At 34.9% G+C, this 22,613-nt stretch overlaps 1 protein-coding gene across 2 annotated transcripts; it reads left to right on the forward strand.

The window, feature by feature from the left end:
- Positions 1-1,071: 1,071 nt before the first annotated feature.
- LOC126883487 (uncharacterized) lies at positions 1,072-21,406 on the forward strand. Of its 2 annotated transcripts, XM_050649080.1 has the most exons (5): positions 1,072-1,362; positions 8,846-8,947; positions 9,654-9,759; positions 13,226-13,378; positions 21,217-21,406. In XM_050649080.1, the coding sequence occupies exons 1-5, from the start codon at positions 1,223-1,225 to the stop codon at positions 21,274-21,276; spliced, it is 561 nt and encodes a 186-aa protein (XP_050505037.1). In that variant the 5' UTR covers positions 1,072-1,222; the 3' UTR covers positions 21,277-21,406. The 2 variants fall into 2 exon arrangements, with proteins under 2 accessions (XP_050505037.1, XP_050505038.1); XM_050649081.1 differs by lacking the exon at positions 8,846-8,947.
- The last annotated feature ends 1,207 nt before the right edge of the window (positions 21,407-22,613 follow it).

Consider the following 22,613-nt stretch of genomic DNA (forward strand, 5'->3'; position numbering starts at 1 on the left):
AAAGAGCAAAATGGCTAGGACACATATGGAGATCCGGACCAACTACGACGATATACTCAATATTGGAATGGACACCAGCTGGCAAAAGAAGACGTGGAAGACCAAGATCTACATGGTTACAAGAAGTAGTAAGTGATCTCAACAATGCGGGCATACGACATTGGAAAGGGAAAACCAGAGACAGGAAAGAGTGGAGAAAAATAACAGAGAAAATTAAATAACGAACATGAGGACTGATCTACCTCAAAACATAGATCTAGAGAGCGTAAGCGGCGTAACCCCTAAAGGGGTGTTTAGCCACTATATATATATAGTAAAATTAGTAAATTGTATGTAGAGAAGAAGATAAATTTGGTCTGTAACACCAAATAAACATTTCTATTTTTACATTTTTCTACGCACAAGATACAAATCTATTGATTTTTTCTTGTCATAATTTAGAGGTCATCATCGAGTTAATAAACTTTAAAATTGATATATATCTATTTACTGACTAAAATGTTATCACTAGTAATACCACTAGAGGTCAAATTATTTCCGGAAATTTTTTTGAGATCATGAATATTTTGAAAATTTCCCGAGTCGCAGACGAGGGAAATTTTCTAAAAATATTCATGATCAAAAAAAAATTTCCGGATATTAATTTGACTTCGCGTGGTATTCGGTAAGAAAATTCCACACCAAATTTGCATTTGAAAATCCAAAGCTGCATGAACAGATTAATAGCGCGCCATAGCAATGTCAGCAATTATTTAGGCTTTCAAATTCGTAATTTCTACTCATTGTACCTAGTTGCATGTGAATACCATTTCAAGATAGAAAATAGTCTATTCTTCAATTTTACATAAGTTTTGAGTAACTACAAGTGATATAAAATGAATTAAAACTAAATTATGTAAACAAATAAAAACCAGTCTGTCAAAAATGTTCTGTTATTGTAAACGTCAAAAAATTTCCACTATAATTCGCTGTTGGGTACCCCACGAGCAAAAAATTTCCGATAAAATACCTCCGTTGCCATGGTGATCTGTCAAAATAACGTATTTTGATTGGTTCAAAATTACAGGTGTGGAATTTTCAACATAATTTCTTTTCGCGAAATTAAAATTAAAGCACTGTATTTAAACTTTTAAGCTATTTCTTCCTTATTTTGGAAGACACTGCTTGTTCAGCAGCATTACTTTCTATATCTTGTTTGGACATAGTCATCTTGATCTTGTTAATGATGGCTGAAGTTCAATTTAGAATGCTGAATAGAAAGTTGAACAATTTATTCGATCTGAAAGATGGAAAACAGATGACCAAACAAGAAATAACGAAAAGAGTGAAGGAATGTGTGGATCATCAAAATTTTCTAATCGAGTAAGTATTAATATCTTATGTGATTTCATTGTTCCTACTGCATTCTGTTTAGGGTCTATATAGTGTTTAACACACCTCTCGATTTGGTCCACTTTATCCATCCTGCTATAACTCTACTGCTCCGCATCTCCATGTATTTCCCCATTACTCTGTAATACCGACCCTAGGCACCTACTTGAAACTTTATCTGTAGTGCCTACTCCGTCTATGAACATCAACTTCTTCTTCTTCCTCTTTATAAGCAATTCTGCTTGTTCATTGGCGGATTGATACCTCTGTGGAAGGTTGTCACTCCATCTTTTGCGCGGTCGGCCGATACTTCTTCTACCGATTGGTGATTTATCTCTTGCTATTTTGACCACACGTGTCTCCCCCATTTTGGTTATGTGGTTGTTCCATTCTTTTTTTCTATTTAGTATCCATTCGTTTATACACTGTACGTTACATTGTCTTCTAATACCTTCGCTCCTCTTTCGATCTCTCAGTGTATTTCCTGTAATTCTTCTCAGTACTCTCATCTCTGCCGTTTCCAGTAGTCTTTGCATTGTGGCTGTATCGGGTCTTGTTTCTGATGCATATGTCATTATTGCTCTTACACTGGCTTTATAAATTCTTGACTTCATCTCAGTGTTAATATGTCGGTTTCGCCATATAGTGTTATTAAGGCATCCTGAGAATCTATTTACTTTTTGTACTTGATTTCTCACTCCTTTGTCTAGGTCTCCGTAACTTGACAATGTAATTCCAAGGTATTTTACTTCCATTGCGTGTTCAATACTGATACCATCAATTTCTATTTTGCGTCTGATTGGTTCTTTACTAATTACTATTGTTTTGGTTTTCTGAGATGAAATTGTCATATTGAATTCTTTTGCTCTTATGTTAAATCTGTGGACTAATTTTTGCAGACTATCTTCATCTTGGGCTATCAATATTGCGTCGTCTGCGTAGCAGAGTATTATTACTTCTTTGTTTCCCATTCTATATCCTCTTCATTTGTTGACGTTTTTTATGATTTCATCCATGATTAAATTGAAAAGCATAGGACTCAATGAGTCTCCCTATCTTATTCCGCTGCCTATATCTATAGGTTCTCTAAGTTGTCCATCTATTCTGACTTCCATTTTGTTGTTTTGGTAGATGTTCTCAATAGTTTTTATGATATGTAGAGGGACTTCTCTATTATACAGAAGATGGATTACATCTTTGAGTCTTACTCTGTCAAATGCTTTCTTTAAGTCAATCAGACATAGAAATGCTGGTCTATTATACTCTAGTGATTTCTCAATAATTTGCTTTATGACGAATATTGCATCTGTACACGATCTTCCAGTACGAAAACCCTGTTGTTCATCTGCTAAACTTATCCTCTGATTCATTACGTATTGTAAGATTTTAGTTCTAAATTTTAGGGTAATATTTAACAGGTTGATACCTCTGTAGTTTTCTGGCTGCTTTCGCTCGTTCTCCATTCTTATGGTGTTTTATTGTGTTTTATGATTTTGTTAATTAATGTTGTTAATTGTTCTGTCATTGCCAGTGCCGGATCTATATTGTTTACGAGTGTAGGCCACTTTATTTGCGCCGCCCCATGTACCTTACTAAAATAATAATTTTCCATATGTAGTAAGAAACGAACTAAGGTTGATCAAAATAATGAATTAGTCATTAGGAAGGGCTTAAGGAAACAATAATTACAATTTTTTACGGGACTTTTTAATAGCAAAATCATTTATAATATCATCATAGTTTATAGTGTTCATTATCTCTGCTTCTATGTAGAGAAGAGCCAAAGAATTCATTTTTTCTTGAGACAATGAAGACCTTTGATAATTTTTTACTCGTTTTAAACAGGAAAAACTTCTTTCCCCAGAGCAATTCGTAGCCGGAGTCGAAAGTGCGATGCGGAGAACTATATCTAAGTTAGGGTAAACATTAGACAGCGAGTGATTCCTCAAAAACGTTGAGAGACTGAGCAATGAGTTTGATCTAGGCTTCACTGCACATTCTGCAACATTACTAGAGGAAATGTAACTGTGAAAATGCACACATTCTTGAACCAAATCTTCCTCTAAATCATTGGTATAATATTTCACCAGCGACTGGGCTTTTTCGGTAACTATTTGTGTTGAAAATTCAGTAATTTTTGTTAAAAATAAAAACTTTTCTTTAAAGTTTAAGTAAGCATTATGCCTTCTCTCTATTTCAGCCCTCAGTCTATCAAGGATGACCAAAAAGGTGTCCACTCTGAAAAAATCTCTGGAGCCGTAGGGTGTTTCAGGTTCTTCATTCGATGTTTCATCCGTCATTTTTTTTCTTTTAGGTTGCCTCTTTATTTCACCTTGATATTGCTTAAGAGCGCTCATCTCAATTGCTTTTTCTTCAAAATAGTCAAAGTTGTCTCGTTCTGCTATTGTAAACTCTACTAGAGATCCATAGAGATCAGATACCGTCAAAACATCTACAGATGAGCTCTGAATCTGAATACTCACTTTATTTAATCTCTCCAAAATAGCATTCCAAAATACGACCATGAAAGCAGTTTCAAGTTTTTCTAATTTAATGCGAATTCCTTTTGCCTCATTTCGCGGGACGGGTTTCTCTGTAGTGTCATTTTCAATAATTTTTAAAACTGTTACTACTTCATCCCAAGAATCTCTTAGACTTTTACAGGCATCTGCTCTAGCCGACCAACGAGTTAGATTCACTCTCTTGAGCCTCTTTCCTCTTCCTATCTCATTTATCAGTTTTTTCCAACGTTCGGTTGACTTCACGAAGAAAGTATATACCTCCTCCAGCAACATGAAAAAGCGGCAGGCTTCTGGACAAGACTCAGCGGCCGAGGTTCCCACCAAATTCAGTGAATGAGCTGCACAAGGAACAAACATGGCAAATGGTGCTTGTTCTTGAATTTTAGCTTGTAAACCATTGTAAATCCCTGACATGTTAGAGGCATTATCATAAGATTGACCACGGCAATCTTTGAGATTAATGTTTAACTGTTCTAGCTCTATAGTAATGGCATCAAACATTTCTTGAGCTTTGTGTCCTACAGAAGGTAAGAATTTGATAAATCTTTCACATGGTTCTCCGTTATCTAAAACATATCGAATGACAAGCGTTAGCTGATCTATATGTGCTGCATCCGGTGTTGAGTCCACAATCAAAGAAAAGTACTTTGCTTTTTTATCTCATTACTAATGTATATTAATACTTTTTCAGCCATTAAAGAAATAAATTCGTCACAAACAGTTTTCGATAGGTAACTAGTTGTTCCTGATCCTTGGTTTGCATATCTTTCAATGTGTTTAGCTAGTAATGGGTCAAATTCTGCTATTAATTCCAGAAGCATAATGTAATTTCCACTATGCTGGTCACCATACTTTTCATTACTTCCTCTAAAAGCGAGACCTCTAGAAGCTAATCCTTTTATAACAGCAACAACCCTCTTTAAAATGTTCTTCCAGTAAGAAATTTCTTCGTTAAGTTGGATAGTTAAGGAAGATTGGATATTGCCGTGAATCACACTTCTAGCTCTTAAAGCGAGAATGCATGATTTATGACTTGGAGAGTTTTCGTGTTGAGCTACTCGAACTTCTGCATTCTTCCAATCATTGAAGCCTTGCTCGTCAAACTGTGTCTTGTTCTCAAAAGATCCAAAGGCCATACAGGGTCCACAAAATACCGAGCTTTTGCTTTCCGAATAGACGAGCCAATTCCTTTCTTTAACTTCATTATTCTTCATTTTTCTGTAAAATATATTTTTTGGTAAATAACGGCGATGATCGGAATACATTCTTCCACTTTTTGTGAAATCACAGGACTTGTTTTGTTCAAAACCATTTCTGGCAATAATATCTCTCGTTAAATCGTTTATTTCCCATAAGGCTGGATCTGTGTTTAGTTTTGTTATTGAATGAATTTCAGTTGATGTCGTAACTATAGCCACTTCTTCGTTATCTGACTTTGAATAACACTTACTTGTTGAACGTATTTCGGTGTCAGAATCAGGAGGATGAACAAGTTTTACTGGACACGACTGATTTGACTGTTTTTGATGGTACAGGCTCTTCACCTCAACCGGAACAGAACCTTGTTCATGTTGATTTTCCTTATTATTACTAATCCCCGAGTTCTCTTGTGCATTACGTAAACCCTCGTTGCTGTTTTCACTCTTAAAAAAAGCTTCTATTTTCCTGGTCTTCTGAAGTGCGTGTTCTTGTTTATCTTTTTTTATTTTGGCATTTTTTCTGTACTCAGCACCGCTAAGTCTTTTCCTTCCATCACTCATTTTCCGTCAGATTGAGGACGCTATCAATCTGTAAAAAGAAAAAAGACGTGAATAACTGCGCCAGTGTGTGCGCCAACTAGAAAACGTCATGACATGTCTCAAATTTTAATATATTCTACCACAATATTGTCTTTCTATCTTCTATATTTTCGTTAGAGAACGAGTAGGGGAAAGGGACATAATTCAATGTTTAAAGTGTAAACTTTGGGCACATGCTGAATGTACCGAATTAAAAGAATCTAAATTTAAGATGAGGTTTTGTTGTCACTGTACCATTTAGTTGCATTTTTGTTATTAAACTATTTTTCTTTCATAATATTACATTTAGTTTTTATGTAGAGCAGCGGTTCTCAATCTGTGGTACATGTACCACTGGTGGTACATTTCATTATTTGAGGTGGTACACAAAACGCAAAACAGCCAAAATCAACACCACTATTCTAATTAATTAGATCACCTAGCTAGATAGGTATTTCAGTTAGGTGGTACAAAAAATAATAAAAAGTATTTGGTGGTACATGACTGAAAAAGATTGAGAACCGCTGATGTAGAGGGTAGAGGTACCTCGTGATCTTACCCACATTAGTTTGTCAACTTAACTCCATGTGTGGGTATGATAACGAACTGAACACGTTTTATATTTATTTTTCCAAATTTTTAAAAAATATATGTATTTAATAAAAAAATACATAAATCAGTTACAAAACGTATAAACTTAATAAGTTTGCAAAAAAATATTTTTATTTTTCTTAAAGAACGTCAAAATTTAATTTTAAGTCTTATATTCGTCAACTTACCCTCCTTTCCCCTACTTAGTAAGAAGGTAGGCAGGTATCTTTCATTTTAATGAGGCAAAATTTTCATTTAATGAGTGTAAATGATAAAAATATATTAGAGTATTGCTACCATTGTGTAGAACTTACCTATTTCAACAGAAACTTTCACCAACAAAGTATAAATGATTAAATAAATATAAATAAATAAATAATTTCGTTCGTTGCAATTCGGGACTGCACGCTGGGGTTTGTTTTGGTTGGATCAGGGAGAGCAGCATATGTGCCTCCTGATGAGAGACTAATAAGTTTCGAAACCGGTAGAGGTGCTTGCAGCACTCTCTGATTGGACTGGAATATGTTTCGGCTGTATTTTCGTTTTGCAACGAAATTGAAAATGGTTATTCATTTTTAAATAAATAATTATTGAGAATCACTGATTTTTTCTTCAGAAGTAAGTAGTCGTTATGTGTTTTGTATAGATAATAGCGAGGCGACTCGAGCATAGCGTATGCAATCGATGCTTGCAAAACACTGCCGCTTTGAACTGTGCGGGCGGTTTGTCGAATGTCGAGCGCGGGTAGGAAATGGAGGTGGTTCGGCTCATGTTCGGCTGCATTGAGTCACTGCTCCCGCCGCGTCGTCGCCCCGCTGCTGTTATCCATCAGTCAGATACAGTCACACAATAATAGTATAGTAGATATCGCACCTTGAAAACCATAGGGCAGTAACTGCAAAAATCATAATATTGAGTTATGAGCATTTTAAGTTTTTGTAAAGTTAATTTTATTTACTGTAATTCCAAAAATTAAGCTGCAAACCTGGTATTTGGCACAATTGTCTTTAATTTTACATATTTTTATATGAATTAAAAAGTACGTAAAATTTCCCCCAGGAAATAGGTATTTTAGCACATACGGCCATATGGTTTTAAAAAATATATCAATTTTCGCACATGATACAGTAAAAATTCATATAAAATAACAGTTTTTTATTGATTGTACTTATTTATTACAAATTTTTAGTGTTAACACTTAATCAAAGTCTTGCATATTATAATCTGTCGCTTATATATTGTCTGTCGGTTATAATTCGCTTTTCTTTTGGGATAAACCCATCTGCAGTACGACGTTGTATATCAATTTGTTATAGTCTTATCGCTTATTTCCAGTGTTGCAATCAAATCTCTATGAAGCACTCTATGTTTTGTTGCATTCAAAGGATGTTTCCTTAGTAGATCTTGCTTTCATTTTACGAGCGTGGGTCACATTTTGCACATATTGCCATATAGATCTGGGGTTTTGTACCAATTTTAGAACCGTAGAGCATCAACTACTGCAGATAATGCCTGATGGTATACAAAGAAGAATCGATTTTTGACAAAAGCCATAGAGATGTATCTTTCTGGTGCCGAATTTAAAATTTTTTTCAAACGCTGCTATATAGCATTAAAAAATAGATTTTTTTTCCTATTAGACTGCATTCAAAAGTCATTTCATGAAAAAATTGCAGATATTGCCATATGGTTTTCAAGGTGCGATATTATTAGTATATTATTATGTAGATAAAAACGGTAAAAATACCTAGGATTGATAATTTTCGATATGTGAGTTTCTATGAGAATTTAACGTATTAGTATAAAAAACCATGAGACAACCTGTGAACTTGTTTGACCTTTATTCTCTATAATTAAGTGAGCTTCCTGTAAAATCTGCCGCCCCTAAGACGCTGCCGCCCATAGGCCGCTGCCTATATGGCCTATTGACAAATCCAGGACTGGTCATTGCTGCTCCACAATATTTCAGTAATTCGTTTGGTATTCCATCCTTACCTGCAGCTTTTCTGTTCTTCAGCTTTTCGAGTGTTTTTCGTACTTCCTGTGCACTTATATTAACATCTTCATTTGTGGTAATTGAACATGAACATGAGCATTCCAAATATTCTGTTACTTTACTACTAGGTTTTAACCCCTTTTTCTCAAGAGCTTGTTTCCATTGTTCCAGTTTATGTTCTAATCAGTTTCAATATTTCCTACTAACACTCTGTCAGCGTTGGAGACCAAGAGAAGATAAACGCAGTAGAGGAAGACCGCTTAAACCATGGACAGATGATAGCAGACGGATTGGCAACAATCAGCACAAACCCGTGAAGTGTGGAAGTCATTGGGGGAGACCTATATCCAGCAGTGGATGTAAATTGGTTGGATGATGATGATGACTCATACATTCAATAATATCAGAGTATATTACCCTGTAGTTCCGCTGTTATTTGATCCAACACTAATAAGAATAAATAAGGACTAATCACTGAGCCCTAATGCAAATCTACTTTAACATAAAATTTATCGGACAGTAATAATCGGAGGCTATTAGTTCTTTAATTAATTTTTTCAATTTTTAGAGTTTAAAAAAAATTTTAGTTTTCTAGATCAATTTAGTGCCACGTTTTCAGGAGTAACTCTTTTCTTCTTAGGAGATATTATTTTAACCATGTGCATGCGTATGTACATAATATCAAGCGAGTAAGTACCTACTATACTATAATAGTTATTTTTGAAACAGTTCATGTAGTATGCTTTTTGCGATCGCACGCGATGTTTAGAGCACGAGCGGCGCGAGTGTTATACATCGTGTAAGTTCGCAAAAGGTACTTCACGCACAGTTTCATACAATATTTTATCTTTGATAAACAAATAAAAAAACTGTAACCCTTCGTCACTGGAATTCATTTCTATTCTACAATTTTTAGAAATTTGACATTTAAAAATTCTAACTTCTATCACACTACAAAATTGTCAAAGCTTTTGTTGTAATTTATTGCTCACATGTCATCATCATGACAACGCGAAAGTTAAGGATATTTGATTATATGAAAGTGTGCCAAAAAACAGTGCGAAAAAGTAAATCCCATTTAATAAATCCCATTTAAGTAAATCCCATTTAAGTAAATCCCATTTAAGTAAATCCCATTTAAGTAAATCCCATTGTTACTTCACGCACACTTAAAATCCTTCACGCACTGATATCTATAATGACAGTTTTCACAAACTAAAAACTTATATATAATATGAGATAGAGTAGATAAATAAATATTTTACTATTTAGCGCAGAGCAGCGCAGGCTTTCAAAAGCAAATTAAAAAAAAATACTACTTTTGCAATCTTTTGACTTTGACTTAATATCAAGTATGCTATTTGTGTATACAAAAGTTGGTTTGATTTTTTCTAGCAATACAGACATGAATTATCGCATCGAAGCCTTGTTTCATCTGATTGCTGGTCTCAATCAAATAGTTCTTTGCTATTCCATACCAGCTCAAGCGCTAATGGATCAGGTTAGTATAGATATACCATTTATCATAGAATGATAATAATTAATAAAAACAGGTTGATTAATTCTTTCTTATATTTTTTTTATACCTTCCAACTCCTTTAGTCGAAAATTCTATAGTCTCTTTAATATGTTTAAATTGTGCTTTAGTCGAAGCAATAAAGCACTGAACCTCCGAAAAAAAAATGACACGACGGATCTTAATAATTCTCTTTTTTTGCATTCGATTCGTGAATGCGCCAGGAACCTTTGTAATCCCGAGCCATAATATAATATTGAAAGACTGCATACAAAAAATGCATTCTTAAAGTGCATCTCAAACAGAAAATAAGGAAAAAATCAGAACTCATCAATAAATTATCGGCGGAAATGAGTTCAATTTTGTTACTCCGTGGGTTTTTGGGGTCGCTGAAAACAAATATGACGTCGTAAGTGATCTCCGGAGTACCTGGTGCCAAGGATACCAACTGTTTACCTACCTCGTCATTAAAATTCATTAAAAAATTAGTCTAAATCATTACTCGGGGGGTTTTTAAAGTCACTAACGACGAATTTGACCTCGGAAGTGCTCTACGGAGTACCTGGTGCCCAGGGTACCTACTGTTTACCTCGTCTAGTGAAGTTTTCGGCAAAAAATGTATTAAAAAACTAGTCAAAAATCATTACTCGGGGGGTTTTTGGGGTCGCTAACGACGAATATGACATCGGAAGTGATCTCCGGAGTACCTGGTGTCCAGGGTACCTACTGTTTATCTCGTAACTAATGATTTTTGACTAATTTTTTAATGAATTTGCCGAAAATTTCGAAAGACGAGGTAAAGAGTAGGTAACCTGGGCATCAGGTTACCTCCGGAGATCTCATGTGTATCATACCATATAAGTGATCTCATGAATACCTGGTACCCAGGGTACCTAGTGTTTACCTCTTCTTCGGGAGTTTTCAACAAATTCATTAAAAAAATAGTCAAAATTCATTACTCAAGGGCTTTTTGGGGTCGCTGACGACGAATATGACATCGGAAGTGACCTCCGGAGTACCTGATACCCAGGGTACCTACTGTTTATCTCGTGACCAATGATTTTTGACTAATTTTTTATTGAATTTGCCAAAAACTTCGGAAGACGAGGTAAATTGTAGGTACGTCGTCAGAGACCCCAAAAACCCCCTGAGTAATTAATTTTGACTAAATTTTTACCGAATTTTCCGAAAACTTAAGAAAACGAGGTAAACAGTAGGTACCCTGGGTAGGTACCAAGTATTCCGTAGATCACTTCCGATGTCATATTCGTCGTCAGCGACCCAAGAATCCCCGAGTAATGATTTTTGACTAATTTTTTAAAGAATTTGCCGAAAACTCCAGAAGACGAGGTACCCAGTGCACTATATATTCCGTAGGTCACTTCCGATGTCATATTCGTCGTTAGGGACCCTAAAAACCTCCCAAGTAATGATTTTTGACTAATTTTTTGATACATTTTTTGCCGAAAACTCCACTAGACGGGGTAAACAGTAGGTACCCTGGGCACCAGGTACTCCGTAGATCACTTCCGATATCATATTCGTCGTTAATGCCCCTAAGAACCCCCCGAGTAATAATTTTCGACTAATTTTTTAATGAATTTTAATGACAAGGTAAACAGTAGCTACCCTGAGCACCAGGTACTCCGGAGATCACTTACGACGTCATATTCGTTTTCAGCGGCCCCAAAAATCCCAGAGTAATAAAATTGAACTCATTTCTGCCGATAATTGACGAGTTCTGAATTTTTTTTATTGTCTGTTTTAGATGCACTTTAAGAATACATTTTTTGTATGCAGTTTTTCAATATTATATCATGGCTCGGGGTCACAAAGTTTCCTGTCGCATTCACGAATCGAATGCAAAAAGAATTATTAAGATCCGTCTTGTAGTTTTTTTTTCGGAGGTAATGCCGATTTCAGTGCTTTATTGCTTCGCCTACTTGTAGTGATTTTCTTTACAAGAATATACAAGATAAATAAGTGATCAAATGAAATGTGACTTGTAAGGAAGATAAGGATTCAGGAAAAGAAGATAAGGGTAGCTGAAATGAAAATATATTACGGTGGAGACGGTAAGACTAGAAAGGAACAGGATCAGAAACGAATTGATTAGAGGAAAAGTCGAGGTGACTAGTCTCGAAAAAAAATTAAGAACAGAGACTGCAATAGTTTAATTAGGGCAGACGTAGAAATTGAAGTTATGTGAGACGATGGACAGAGAAAACTTTGTTAGAATTTGATAAAAGAGAGGTAGGGGAAAACTGAAAAGAAGATGAAAGGACTGTGAGCAGACAACTATTGACAGAAAGGTTTAGGATTAAATTTTCGGGTATATACATTTTTATTGTAAGTAATGTATATTTATGTACATTATTTTATGTAAGTAATGTAAGATATGCTGATGACGCCGTAGTATTAGCGGGAACAGAAGACCAACTAAAAATATTGACGAACATATTATCAGAATAAACTCACAGGCTGGGCTTGGACATTAACCTTTCCAAAACTAAAATCATGGTATTTCACAAGAACCCCCATGAACAAATTACACCCAACATACAAGTAAAATGATATCACCCTTCAGAGTTCCCAAAGCTTTATATACCTGGGCAGAGAGCTAAATAGTCACCTAGACCACACAAAAGAAATTAGAAGACGCATTGCAATAGCAAGGTCTGGTTTTATGAGCATGCGTAACATGCACTGTAACCCCAAGCTATCAGTCACAATAAGATTGAGAACACTAAAGTGCTATGTGTGGTCTCTATTACTATATCGTTGTGAGACCTGGACATTAAAAGAGTAGGTATGACGTCAACAAACTGAATTCATTCGAAATGAGGATGTACCGCCGAATGCTAAGAATAAGTTGGACCAGCAGAGTACTAGAAATAATGAACACACGTCCTCATCTGGTCAACACAATCAAAATTAGAAAGACGTCATATCTAGGACACACAATGAGTCATAGGGAACTTGAGCAGCTCCAGGTAATATTAGAAGACAAAATTGAAGGTAAAAGGGGTATAGGAACAAAAAAAATCCTGGCTCCAAAACATCAGAGATTGGACTCAAACAACAGGAAATTACTTAATTCATCAAGCCCAGAATAGAGAGAAATTTGCCATATTGATCGCCAACCTCAGTCAGAGAAGGTACTTAGGAGGAGGAGGACATTTTAATTCTAATACAGTTGTTAAGTCGACTTTACATTACATGATTTATCATGTGATTTGTCATATGATTTGGTCATGGAGTGAAATTTACATGTTTACACTGTGTGATTTGTCATATGATTTTGCATTGTTATACGGCTCGTTTTGTCATAAGCATTGTCATGCGGCTCGTCATGGGAAAAATCATATGACAAATCACATGATAAATCATGTAGTGTAAAGTCGACTTTAGTTGTTAGTATAGCTGAAACTCAATTTTGTTTGTTTATTAGGCAGATGAAGTCAGTCATAGTGTCTACTTTAGTAAATGGTACGATTATCCACATTATGCTAAACACGTTTGGCAGATAATGGTCAGAGATGCAAGAAGGATTGAAATAACTGCAGGAGGTTTTGTCATGATAGATTTAAAAATGTTTATGGCGGTATGTACCTACTCATTTTTTAAGTATGTAAGCAACATTCTAGGCAACTTTAATGAGTTTATTCGACGCACTTAATGCGAAATTACACGGTTCACTTTTGCCTTTCAATTTAGATGAAGCAACCAAATTGAGACATGTAAACATATAAGTGAATCGTTCCATGTCATTGGATGTTGTCGATTAATGGCGTTGAAAGAATTGAACATGCTCAATATTTTCACTTTTATCGTTCAATCTTCAAAGCGGATTAACGAAAAATGAATGTGTAAACACAAGAATTAAACGTTTTATTGTGGAATCGTTCAATGGAACAATGGAATTATAAAAGAGAGGGTTGAAAATTAAGAGTGTCCGTAGTCGTTATACTTGTGAGTTAATAATGATAAAACCATAAAATCCTTTATAAAAGGTCATCAACTAGCCTATATTTGTCCACTGCTGAACCCCTATGGGCTGAAGCCCCCCGTAAAAATTTCCACCTATTTCTATCTTGAGCTTCTTGCATCCAATTTGTGGTGATGCGCTTGATATCATCCGTCCATCTAGTCGGTGGTCGTCCTCTGCTTCGATATGCCTCCTGCCTTGAGTCGCCATTCCATAATCTTTTTGGTCCATCTGTCATCCGTCAGTCTGGCAACATGTCCTGCCCAAGCCCATTTAGCCATGGCTATTCTTTCAACTGCCTCCGTGACTCCTGTTCTTCTTCTTATTTCTAGGTTCGGTACTTTATCTCTGATGGTAATACCTAACATTGATCTTTCCATAGCGCGTTGTGTAACTCTTATTTTATTTATTGTTCTTTTTGTCAGAGTTAGTGTTTCTGCACCATATGTAAGAACCGGCAAAACACACTGGTCAAAAACCTTTCTTTTTAAAGAAACTGGAATATTAGACTTGAAAATGTTATTTAATCTACCGAAGGCAGCCCATGTGAGACCTATCCTTCTTTGTATTTCAGTTGCCTGGTTATCTCGGCCTAAGCGAATCTCATGCCCTAGATATTTGTAAGCTATTACTTGGTCGATGCTATGACTCTCAATCTGAATTTTATCGCTGACTACAAGGTTGGTCATAAATTTTGTCTTTGAGGTGTTAATTTTAAGACCAATTGTTTTTGACACTTTATAGAGCGTGTGCAGCATTTTTGTAGCTTTATCAATTCTATCAGATATTAAAACGATGTCATCGGCAAATCTTAGGTGGTTCAGATCCTCCCCGTTTATATTGATTCCCGTATTATCCTCTCCTTCCATTTGCTTGAACATATATTCAAGAACAGCTGTAAACAATTTCGGGGAGATAGTATCACCCTGTCTAATTCCACGTTCTATTCTAAATTTCTTGGTATCTTCATGAAGTCGAACACAAGCTGTACCAGTTTCGTAGATACTTTTAATCAAGGCGATATATCGGCAGTCAATGCGGCAGTCAGCCAATGCTCGAAGCATTTTATGATGATCTATAGTATCGAACGCCTTTTCATAATCCACGAATATAAGAAAGATAGGCTTGTTATACTCTGTGCACTTTTCTATTAGCGTTTTTATAACTTGTAGATGATCGTTTGTTCCGTATCTGGAGCGGAACCCAGCCTGTTCACAAGGTTGGTAACTATCCAGTTTGTTCACAAGCCGTTTTGTTATTATCTTCATGAATAGTAAATAGTCAATAGAATTATAAAAGGTATATTTGTTAAAATCCCTATACAGGGCTACATCAAAGACTTAACTAGTTTTCGATCGGTTGACCGATTGAAAACTAGTTATGTCTTTGATGTAGCCCTGTATAGGGATTTTAACAAATATACGTTTTATAAAGGATTTTATGTTTTTGTAATGGTATACAGCCAACTACAGGAAATTTTTCCTCGTAGATTAATGATAAAACAATATACCCAAAGCGGCTCCTATGGCTTTTCTTCTTAATACCCATGATCGCACCCACCAACAACGGCGTTTCCTTAGCCTCTTTTTCGATAATCCTTTTATCAAATGATCACATATTAATCTTCTTCTTCTGGTAGTACTACAACCCGAGGTGGATCTTGGCTGACTGCACAACTCGCTTCCATCTCGAACGGTCGTCCATGATGGTTGGGTCAGTGGGTAGCCCCATTGTTCTTAGATCTGACCATATATTGTCTCTCCATCGTATACGTGGGCGTCCTAAGGGCCTTCTTCCTGTGAGGGCTTCCTGCACTGGCTTGAAGTCAACGAGCCTTTTTTTGTAGAAAAATATACCACAATTGCCAGGTATGATCATCCAAGTTCGGCTCATGGAGGCACCCTGATTCTCTCTAGAAATAATGATTTTTCTCTGGTAACAAAATATGACTTTTTGTTAAGTGAATCCGTCTTTGAGTTTTCCTTAGTTTATAATAAAAATCTTAATCTTTACATTATTTGCATTTATAGATCACCTGACTCTACCGTGGAACTATTTTTTCAGAACCTGCTAAATTTGTGAAATTTGACCTGCCTCATAAAAGCAGAAAAATTCTATGCGGTGACTTTAACATTAATTATGCTGTTGCCTGTGCTACCCGAGTGTCCCTGGTCAACATATTTGAATCGTATGGTCTCTTAATGCACGTTAATTCTCCTACAAGGATTAGAAAAACTACATCTACCATAATCGATTATATTTTCTCAGATTTCTCACCCCTTGATGTCTGCTCTACAGTTATTAATGCGGGACTATCTGATCATGAAGCAGTGTATACGAAGTTTAACCTCTTCAGCAAACCCTCTTCAAAAACCCGACGTTTAGGTAGGATTTTTTCCGCCCAGAATTTTCGTAATTTCCAAAATGTACGCTTAACTTCTGAGTGGCAGTTTCCTTCTATAGACGTGGACTATAATTTCAGTGTTTTTCTAGATAAGCTTCTCCGCATCTTCAATAAGGCATTTCCTTTAATTCCTATTAAGCCAAAACATCGGAAACCTTGGGTTACGAAAGGTATTAGCATATCAGCCAAGAATATGCGTTCACTTCTATACATCAAGAAATTTACTACCAATGTTTCAGTCACTGAATATATCACGAAGTACAGGACAACATATCTAAAACTTGTCAAATCAGCTAAAAAAGCCTATTATCAAAATCGTCTGGGAAGCTCTAAAAGTGTTGCAAAAGAAACCTGGTCTACAATAAACGATCTTCGAAATAAAACTCATACAGCTCAATCATTTTCCCTTCCAAATCCTGAAAGTCTAAACGATTACTTCGTTAATGTGAGTAAAAATATAACATCAACTATTTTGCCGCAACAAGATCCCATTTCCTATCTCCCTAATTCAAGAAAGGTCTTGAATTCATTCTTTTTAAAACCAGTCGATAACTCTGAACTGACCCAAGCAATCAATAGTATCAAAAGCAAATCATCCTGTAGTACTGATGGACTATCTATAACAATTTTCTCTAATCTCACAGAAAATGTGTTGGAAATCCTCGTCTCACTAATTAATGATTCCTTCGAAAAAGGTAAATTTCCAGAGTGCCTAAAGACAGCCATTATTATTCCTCGTCATAAGGGTGGTGAAAAATCTAATGCCTGCAAATATAGACCTATTGCCTTACTACTGGTACTCTCCAAAATTATTGAGAGACTCATTAAAACTCGACTTATGTCCTTTATCGTTGATAACAACATTTTATCTCAAAATCAGTTCGGCTTTTTAACTTATAAATGTACCACTGATGCCATGTTTTCTGTACTACATGAGGTTTATCAAGCACTAAACAAAAATCTTTATACTGCCACTGTTTTCTGTGACTATGCCAAAACTTTTGATTGTGTAAATCACGACATCTTGATTAAAAAACTAAATTTCTATGGAAGTAGATGTATTTCTTTGAATTAGTTCCAATCCTAATTGAATAATAGAAAACAACTACTTAGAGCAAATGATACTGACTCTAGTCTCAAAAACATTGCATGTGGAGTTCCGTAAGGTTCAGTATTGGGTCCTCTTCTGTTCCTTATCTTTATAAATGATATCACTAATTTAAAAATCGATGGGAAAATTTTTCTTTTTGCTGATGATACCAGTATCACTTGGAGCAACTCAACTATTGCATCTCTTCATGAAACTATAACTTCGGATCTACTAATGATAAAGACTTGGTCTGACTCTAATTTACTCTCTTTTAATATAGATAAAACAGCAGCATTATCCTATAAAGGAGCTCTTCAACCTTTGCCTCTTAATAACAGCCAGATCAGTACCGTTGATTCTGTAAAATTACTTGGTATTTTTTTAGACAGCAACCTCAAATGGTCCCTTCATATCGATTCGTTAAGTAAGAAACTCGCCTCAGCTTGCTATGCAATAAGATCTGTCTCAATAGAACTTAATTTAGCATCTTCCAAAATAATATATTTTTCGTTGTTCGAGTCTCATCTTCGATATGGTCTTCCTTTTTGGGGTTCTAGTACAGCTGCTCAATTTGATGTTATTTTTAAATTGCAAAAAAGAGCAATAAGATATCTGTTTGGCCTCAGAAGATCTACACATTGCAGAAGTTACTTCAGAAATCACGGAATTTTAACACTTCCATCTTTATATATTCTAGAAACGGTTTGTTTAATTCCTAAACACTTTCATGTCTTTCCAGCAAGGCCCAATCATATTAACTCCACCAGAAATTCAATCTTTGATATTTATTTACCGATCCCATCCACTGAGTTAGTAAAGAAATCTATATTATATTCCGCAAAAAAACTTTACAATCATCTCCCTTTACAACTTAAATCTGCAACATCTTTCCCAAAGTTCCGTAAAATGACAAAAGCCTATCTATCTAAAAGACCATATTATTCAATAGAAGAATTTTTTAATGAATAACTAAGAAAATTGGGTTTCATATGCAGTAGCTTAAACTGTCAATTCCTAATGTTGTATTTTATTTGTTGTATGTTCAATTTGCAATTTATATAAATATATAAATTTTGCAATTAATTGTTTTTGTCTTTGGTTTTATATAATATTTACTGTATATTGACGATTTGTCTAATTTAAGTAAATGGTAGTTATTAGCTATCTTATTTGTTGTTGATATTATTTTTCTTTTGACTGTATGTAAGCTTTGTCCATAAAATTGTAAAAATTTTCAGTGACAATAAAGCATATTTCTATTCTATTCCTCCCAGATCAGTTTGGTAAAGCGGTTATTAGGGAGTCTATGGACATGGCCTCTTAGATTTAATTATTTAGATTTAATTATCTTAGACGCTGAAATTTAATTTCTTGGACTATGTCACTCGCCTTATACATCTGCTTGACCTCAGCATTTGTTCTCATTCGGTATTGGTTGCTATTAGGGTCGTTATAAGGTCCAAAGATTCTTCTGAGGATTTTTCTCTCAAAACATCTAAGTTTTCTTTCAATTGATTTGGTCAGAATCCACGTCTCACACACATACATCTAATACCCATACACCCTAATCACTGTTTTATATATTCTGATCTTTGATGCTCGTGTTAGGCTCTTAGATTTAATAGTATTGTGGAGGCTATACATACATCTGTTTGCTGCCTGAATTCTCTATTTAATCTCTTCCGTTATATCGGTATCTGCAGTGATTGTTACTCCGAGGTATTTAAAACTCTCCACTCTTTCAAAGTTATATGGTCCCTTTTGTCTGTTGGTGTCATTTACCCTTAAACCAGTTTTCTTTGCTTCTACCTCCAATTTATTGAAAGTTTCCTTTACATTGGTGACTGTGTTTCCCACAATGTCAATGTCATCCGCGTATGCTAGTAGTAATTTTGGTTCATTTACTGTCAGTAATTCTGTTCTAATTTGTGCTGTTCTTACTACTTTCTCCAGGATTATATTAGAAAGGAGAGGTGACAGCGCATCTCCTTGTTTCAGGCCATTGCTTATTTCGAACGATTCTGAGACTTTGTTACTGGATCTACTACCGTTTACGCATATCTTAAAAAGCTGGATAAGTTTTTTTGGAACTGAAAGTTCTGCCATTGCATTCCACATCTGATCCCTTTTAATGCTATCGTACGCTCGTCGGAAATCTATGAAGAGATTATGGATAGTTCTATCGAATTCCCATCAATTTTCAAGCAACTGTCTTAGAGTAAATCACACATTAATGCAACTCCTAAACTCTTGACTTCATTCGACGACATCTTTCGAAAAATATGTGTTGAATAATTATAATTAACTTTCTAGATACTGTGTAAATAGCATTGTGAGTTCATAATGATAAAACGATCGACCAAAAGCGGCTCCTAAGGCTTGTCTTCTTAACACACATAATTATAATTCTTTTATTAAATGATCACATCACATACATATTAATGCTACTCCTAAACGCATGACGCTACTCCTAAACGCATTCGACGGCATCTTTCGAAGAATATGTGTTGAATAGTTAACTTTTCAGATACCGTCTAAATAACATTGCTTTCATTTCTGCTATATTCAACCAAAGTGATTCAATTCGAAATAAAATAAAAATGTATACCATTTTTGTTCAGTTGCAATGCGAAGGCAAAACTGTCTTATTTCTCACAGTACAGAGAGCGCAAACCAGCACTCTAAATCGACGATTTTCGACTCTAATTGGAGTCATCATCAGAGAGGCGTAGGCCTGCTGCTCTCTGCCCGAAGTGACAAAATCACGAAAGCTTATCCCCGCATTGCAACTTGTATTAAATAATGTGATGTTACTGCCTTCTGGTCCCAATTAATTAAAACTCAGGTTTTCCGATAACATTATATTTAATTCGAAGTCGATGATTCACTACATAAGTTGTTTACAATATTAACTTGACCTAACCTATACGTGAATACCTTCCAACTACATCAATAATCATAATAATCTTTCTCGACCGAGTTAATGTTTATATACACATTTAAATAATAACAAAACATGACAATTCAATGATGCTTGCGGTTATTGAATCCAAGAACAGATACTACATGGATTAATGACTTTGAATGAGTTTTAAACATATTTTGTACAGGGTGATATTATAATACCATAAACTGACGTTTATGGAGTAGGTGTCTAGCGACGTCTAACAACTGAAAGTCGAAGTTTTCAACCTAATAGAAATATTAAAAATATTGAAAAATATTAAAAATATTCCTAAGATATTTAATTGAAAACTTATTGGACTATTTTCCTGGTAACACCTCCATGGCTTTTAAAAATTGCAGGCCGATGGATGCTGAAGCGAAGAAGACAAGAGGGAATTGTAAAACTTGCAATTCACGACCCCGTCTGTTCAGCTGGTAAATTCCAACGGAAAATGGACCTATGTTACGCAAAGGAGTAAAAATATTCAATTCGGTTGAACCGTGTAATTTCGCCTTGAGCTTCGTTGTCTTTTGAGATGTAGTCATAGTAGGTATGTATTTTTTGTTTGTGTGTTCTGGAGAGTCCTGTTTACGGGACTTTGTCGCCTCTTCAGGACGTATTTTTCGTTGTAAATGGCGACACTGGTATTATTTTGAATTAATATACGAATCTATTAGAATTTAAACTATGATAAAAGCTTAAAAGCTTCATATTTGGTCGCGTTATCACTTTGGATTCACTATTCGACTGATTATCTAGGTCCTAGGTGAATATTATACCTATACCTACTTAACTAAAGTAGGTTATCAAAAAACAAGACGGAAAGTTCATGGTCCAAATGATTGCTACACCTACCTAATATAGTTTATGACGGATTTACATACATTAACAATTATCATATTATTGTTGAAATAGGCTTTTCTTACCTACATTTACATTTAATAGGACAATAATGTACCTACAGTAGAGTGTCTTTCTTTAGAAAAACAATACGATTTTCGTTTCATTTTTAGGCTGTAAAAACCATTATATCCTACTGCATGTTTTTAAGAACAGTAAGTTTGGTGGACTGAAAATGGATAAAATAATAAATAGTAGTAAAACTATAGTTACGTAATTTTAAACGAGCACCCGTCATAAAAATAAATAAAATGACTATTTTGTAACACATCAATGTATTCAATAAATTATTGCACAGCATAATGTATTTTTATTGTTACGTTCCTAACTTTAATTTATTTAACACTATAACTATAATATTTTGTAGTTCTCTACTATGCTTCTTTTCATGAGCATTTTTCAGTGCGTCACTAATGATAGAAAAAAAAAGTAAGTCCGTGATAATATCAGAGATATGTCAAGAATAGATCTGGCTATAGAGATATGCTAAACAATGCATCGGGGTGTAACGTCGATATAAATTCGGTGGTCTAGCTATCTTTGTCTGTCGTGCGAGTGTAAGCGTATCTACCAAGAGATGGGTGTAATGGAACGATAGTTACACAGAGGCGGCAGCCATCATATGCCAGAGAGAGAAAGCTAAGCTCCAGGTCCCATTACCCAGGGCAAGGTTCATAAATAGACAGGTTGCATGGTAACTTTCCACCAATCAGCGTCGAGAATCTAATGGCGGGAGTGACGTCACCCAGAATGCTGCATACAAATTCATTCAGTTCACTCATTGAAATGAACTCGGAAAGTAGGAATGTATTGAAAATGTGTATATTTAAAAAAAATACGTTTGGATTTTTAATGACTATTTATTTCATATATTCTTTAAAAAAATGTGGTAGATACCTGTAGAGTTACAAAAATCATAGAATATAATTGCAATTAAATATATGCAGTAGAATAGCATTACTACTTAATTAAAGCAGAAGGAGATTCTTTCTTGTGTATATATGGGACTAAATCATTCAAATATCCTAGGTATATTAATAATGGGTTGAATACAATTTACTTTTTTAAATGATTTTGAGTAGGTATATAATAATTTTGAATTGGGGATAATGCATGTAGTACATTATTATAAATTCCTCCTAACATGTAAACCATGGTGAAAAAGAGATTCAACTAAAGATTTATGTATCAAAATTAGTAGTTTTTCTCTTAAGTTTAACATAAGAGCATCTGATTACGTTAGGTACTGGATTATAATATCTAAAACTATTAAAACATTATGATTCCATTCAATAGGTACCTGTGAAGTTTTACATTAACAGTAAATTATACAAAAATACAATTTCAGTGCAATAAAGGGAATTTTCCCCATTTTATATATTCATTTAGTTTATAATTGTTTATTCAAACGATCTTCAGATGGCTGCAATATTGGTTATAATTTTATATGAAACAATTACATATAATAGATCTATTATCTATAGACTTAATTAGATATATTGTTCAATAA

Source organism: Diabrotica virgifera, chromosome 4, assembly GCF_917563875.1.
Source record: "Diabrotica virgifera virgifera chromosome 4, PGI_DIABVI_V3a".
Lineage (NCBI taxonomy): Eukaryota > Metazoa > Arthropoda > Insecta > Coleoptera > Chrysomelidae > Diabrotica > Diabrotica virgifera.

Coding starts and splice junctions, on each gene's coding strand:
- LOC126883487 (XM_050649080.1), top strand. CDS start 1,223: ATGATGGCTGAAGTTCAATTTAGAATGCTGAATAGAAAGTTGAACAAT. Junction 1,363..8,845: donor CATCAAAATTTTCTAATCGA/GTAAGTATTAAT, acceptor AAAAAATTTTAG/TTTTCTAGATCAATTTAGTG. Junction 13,379..21,216: donor ATTTAAAAATGTTTATGGCG/GTATGTACCTAC, acceptor TTTCATTTTTAG/GCTGTAAAAACCATTATATC.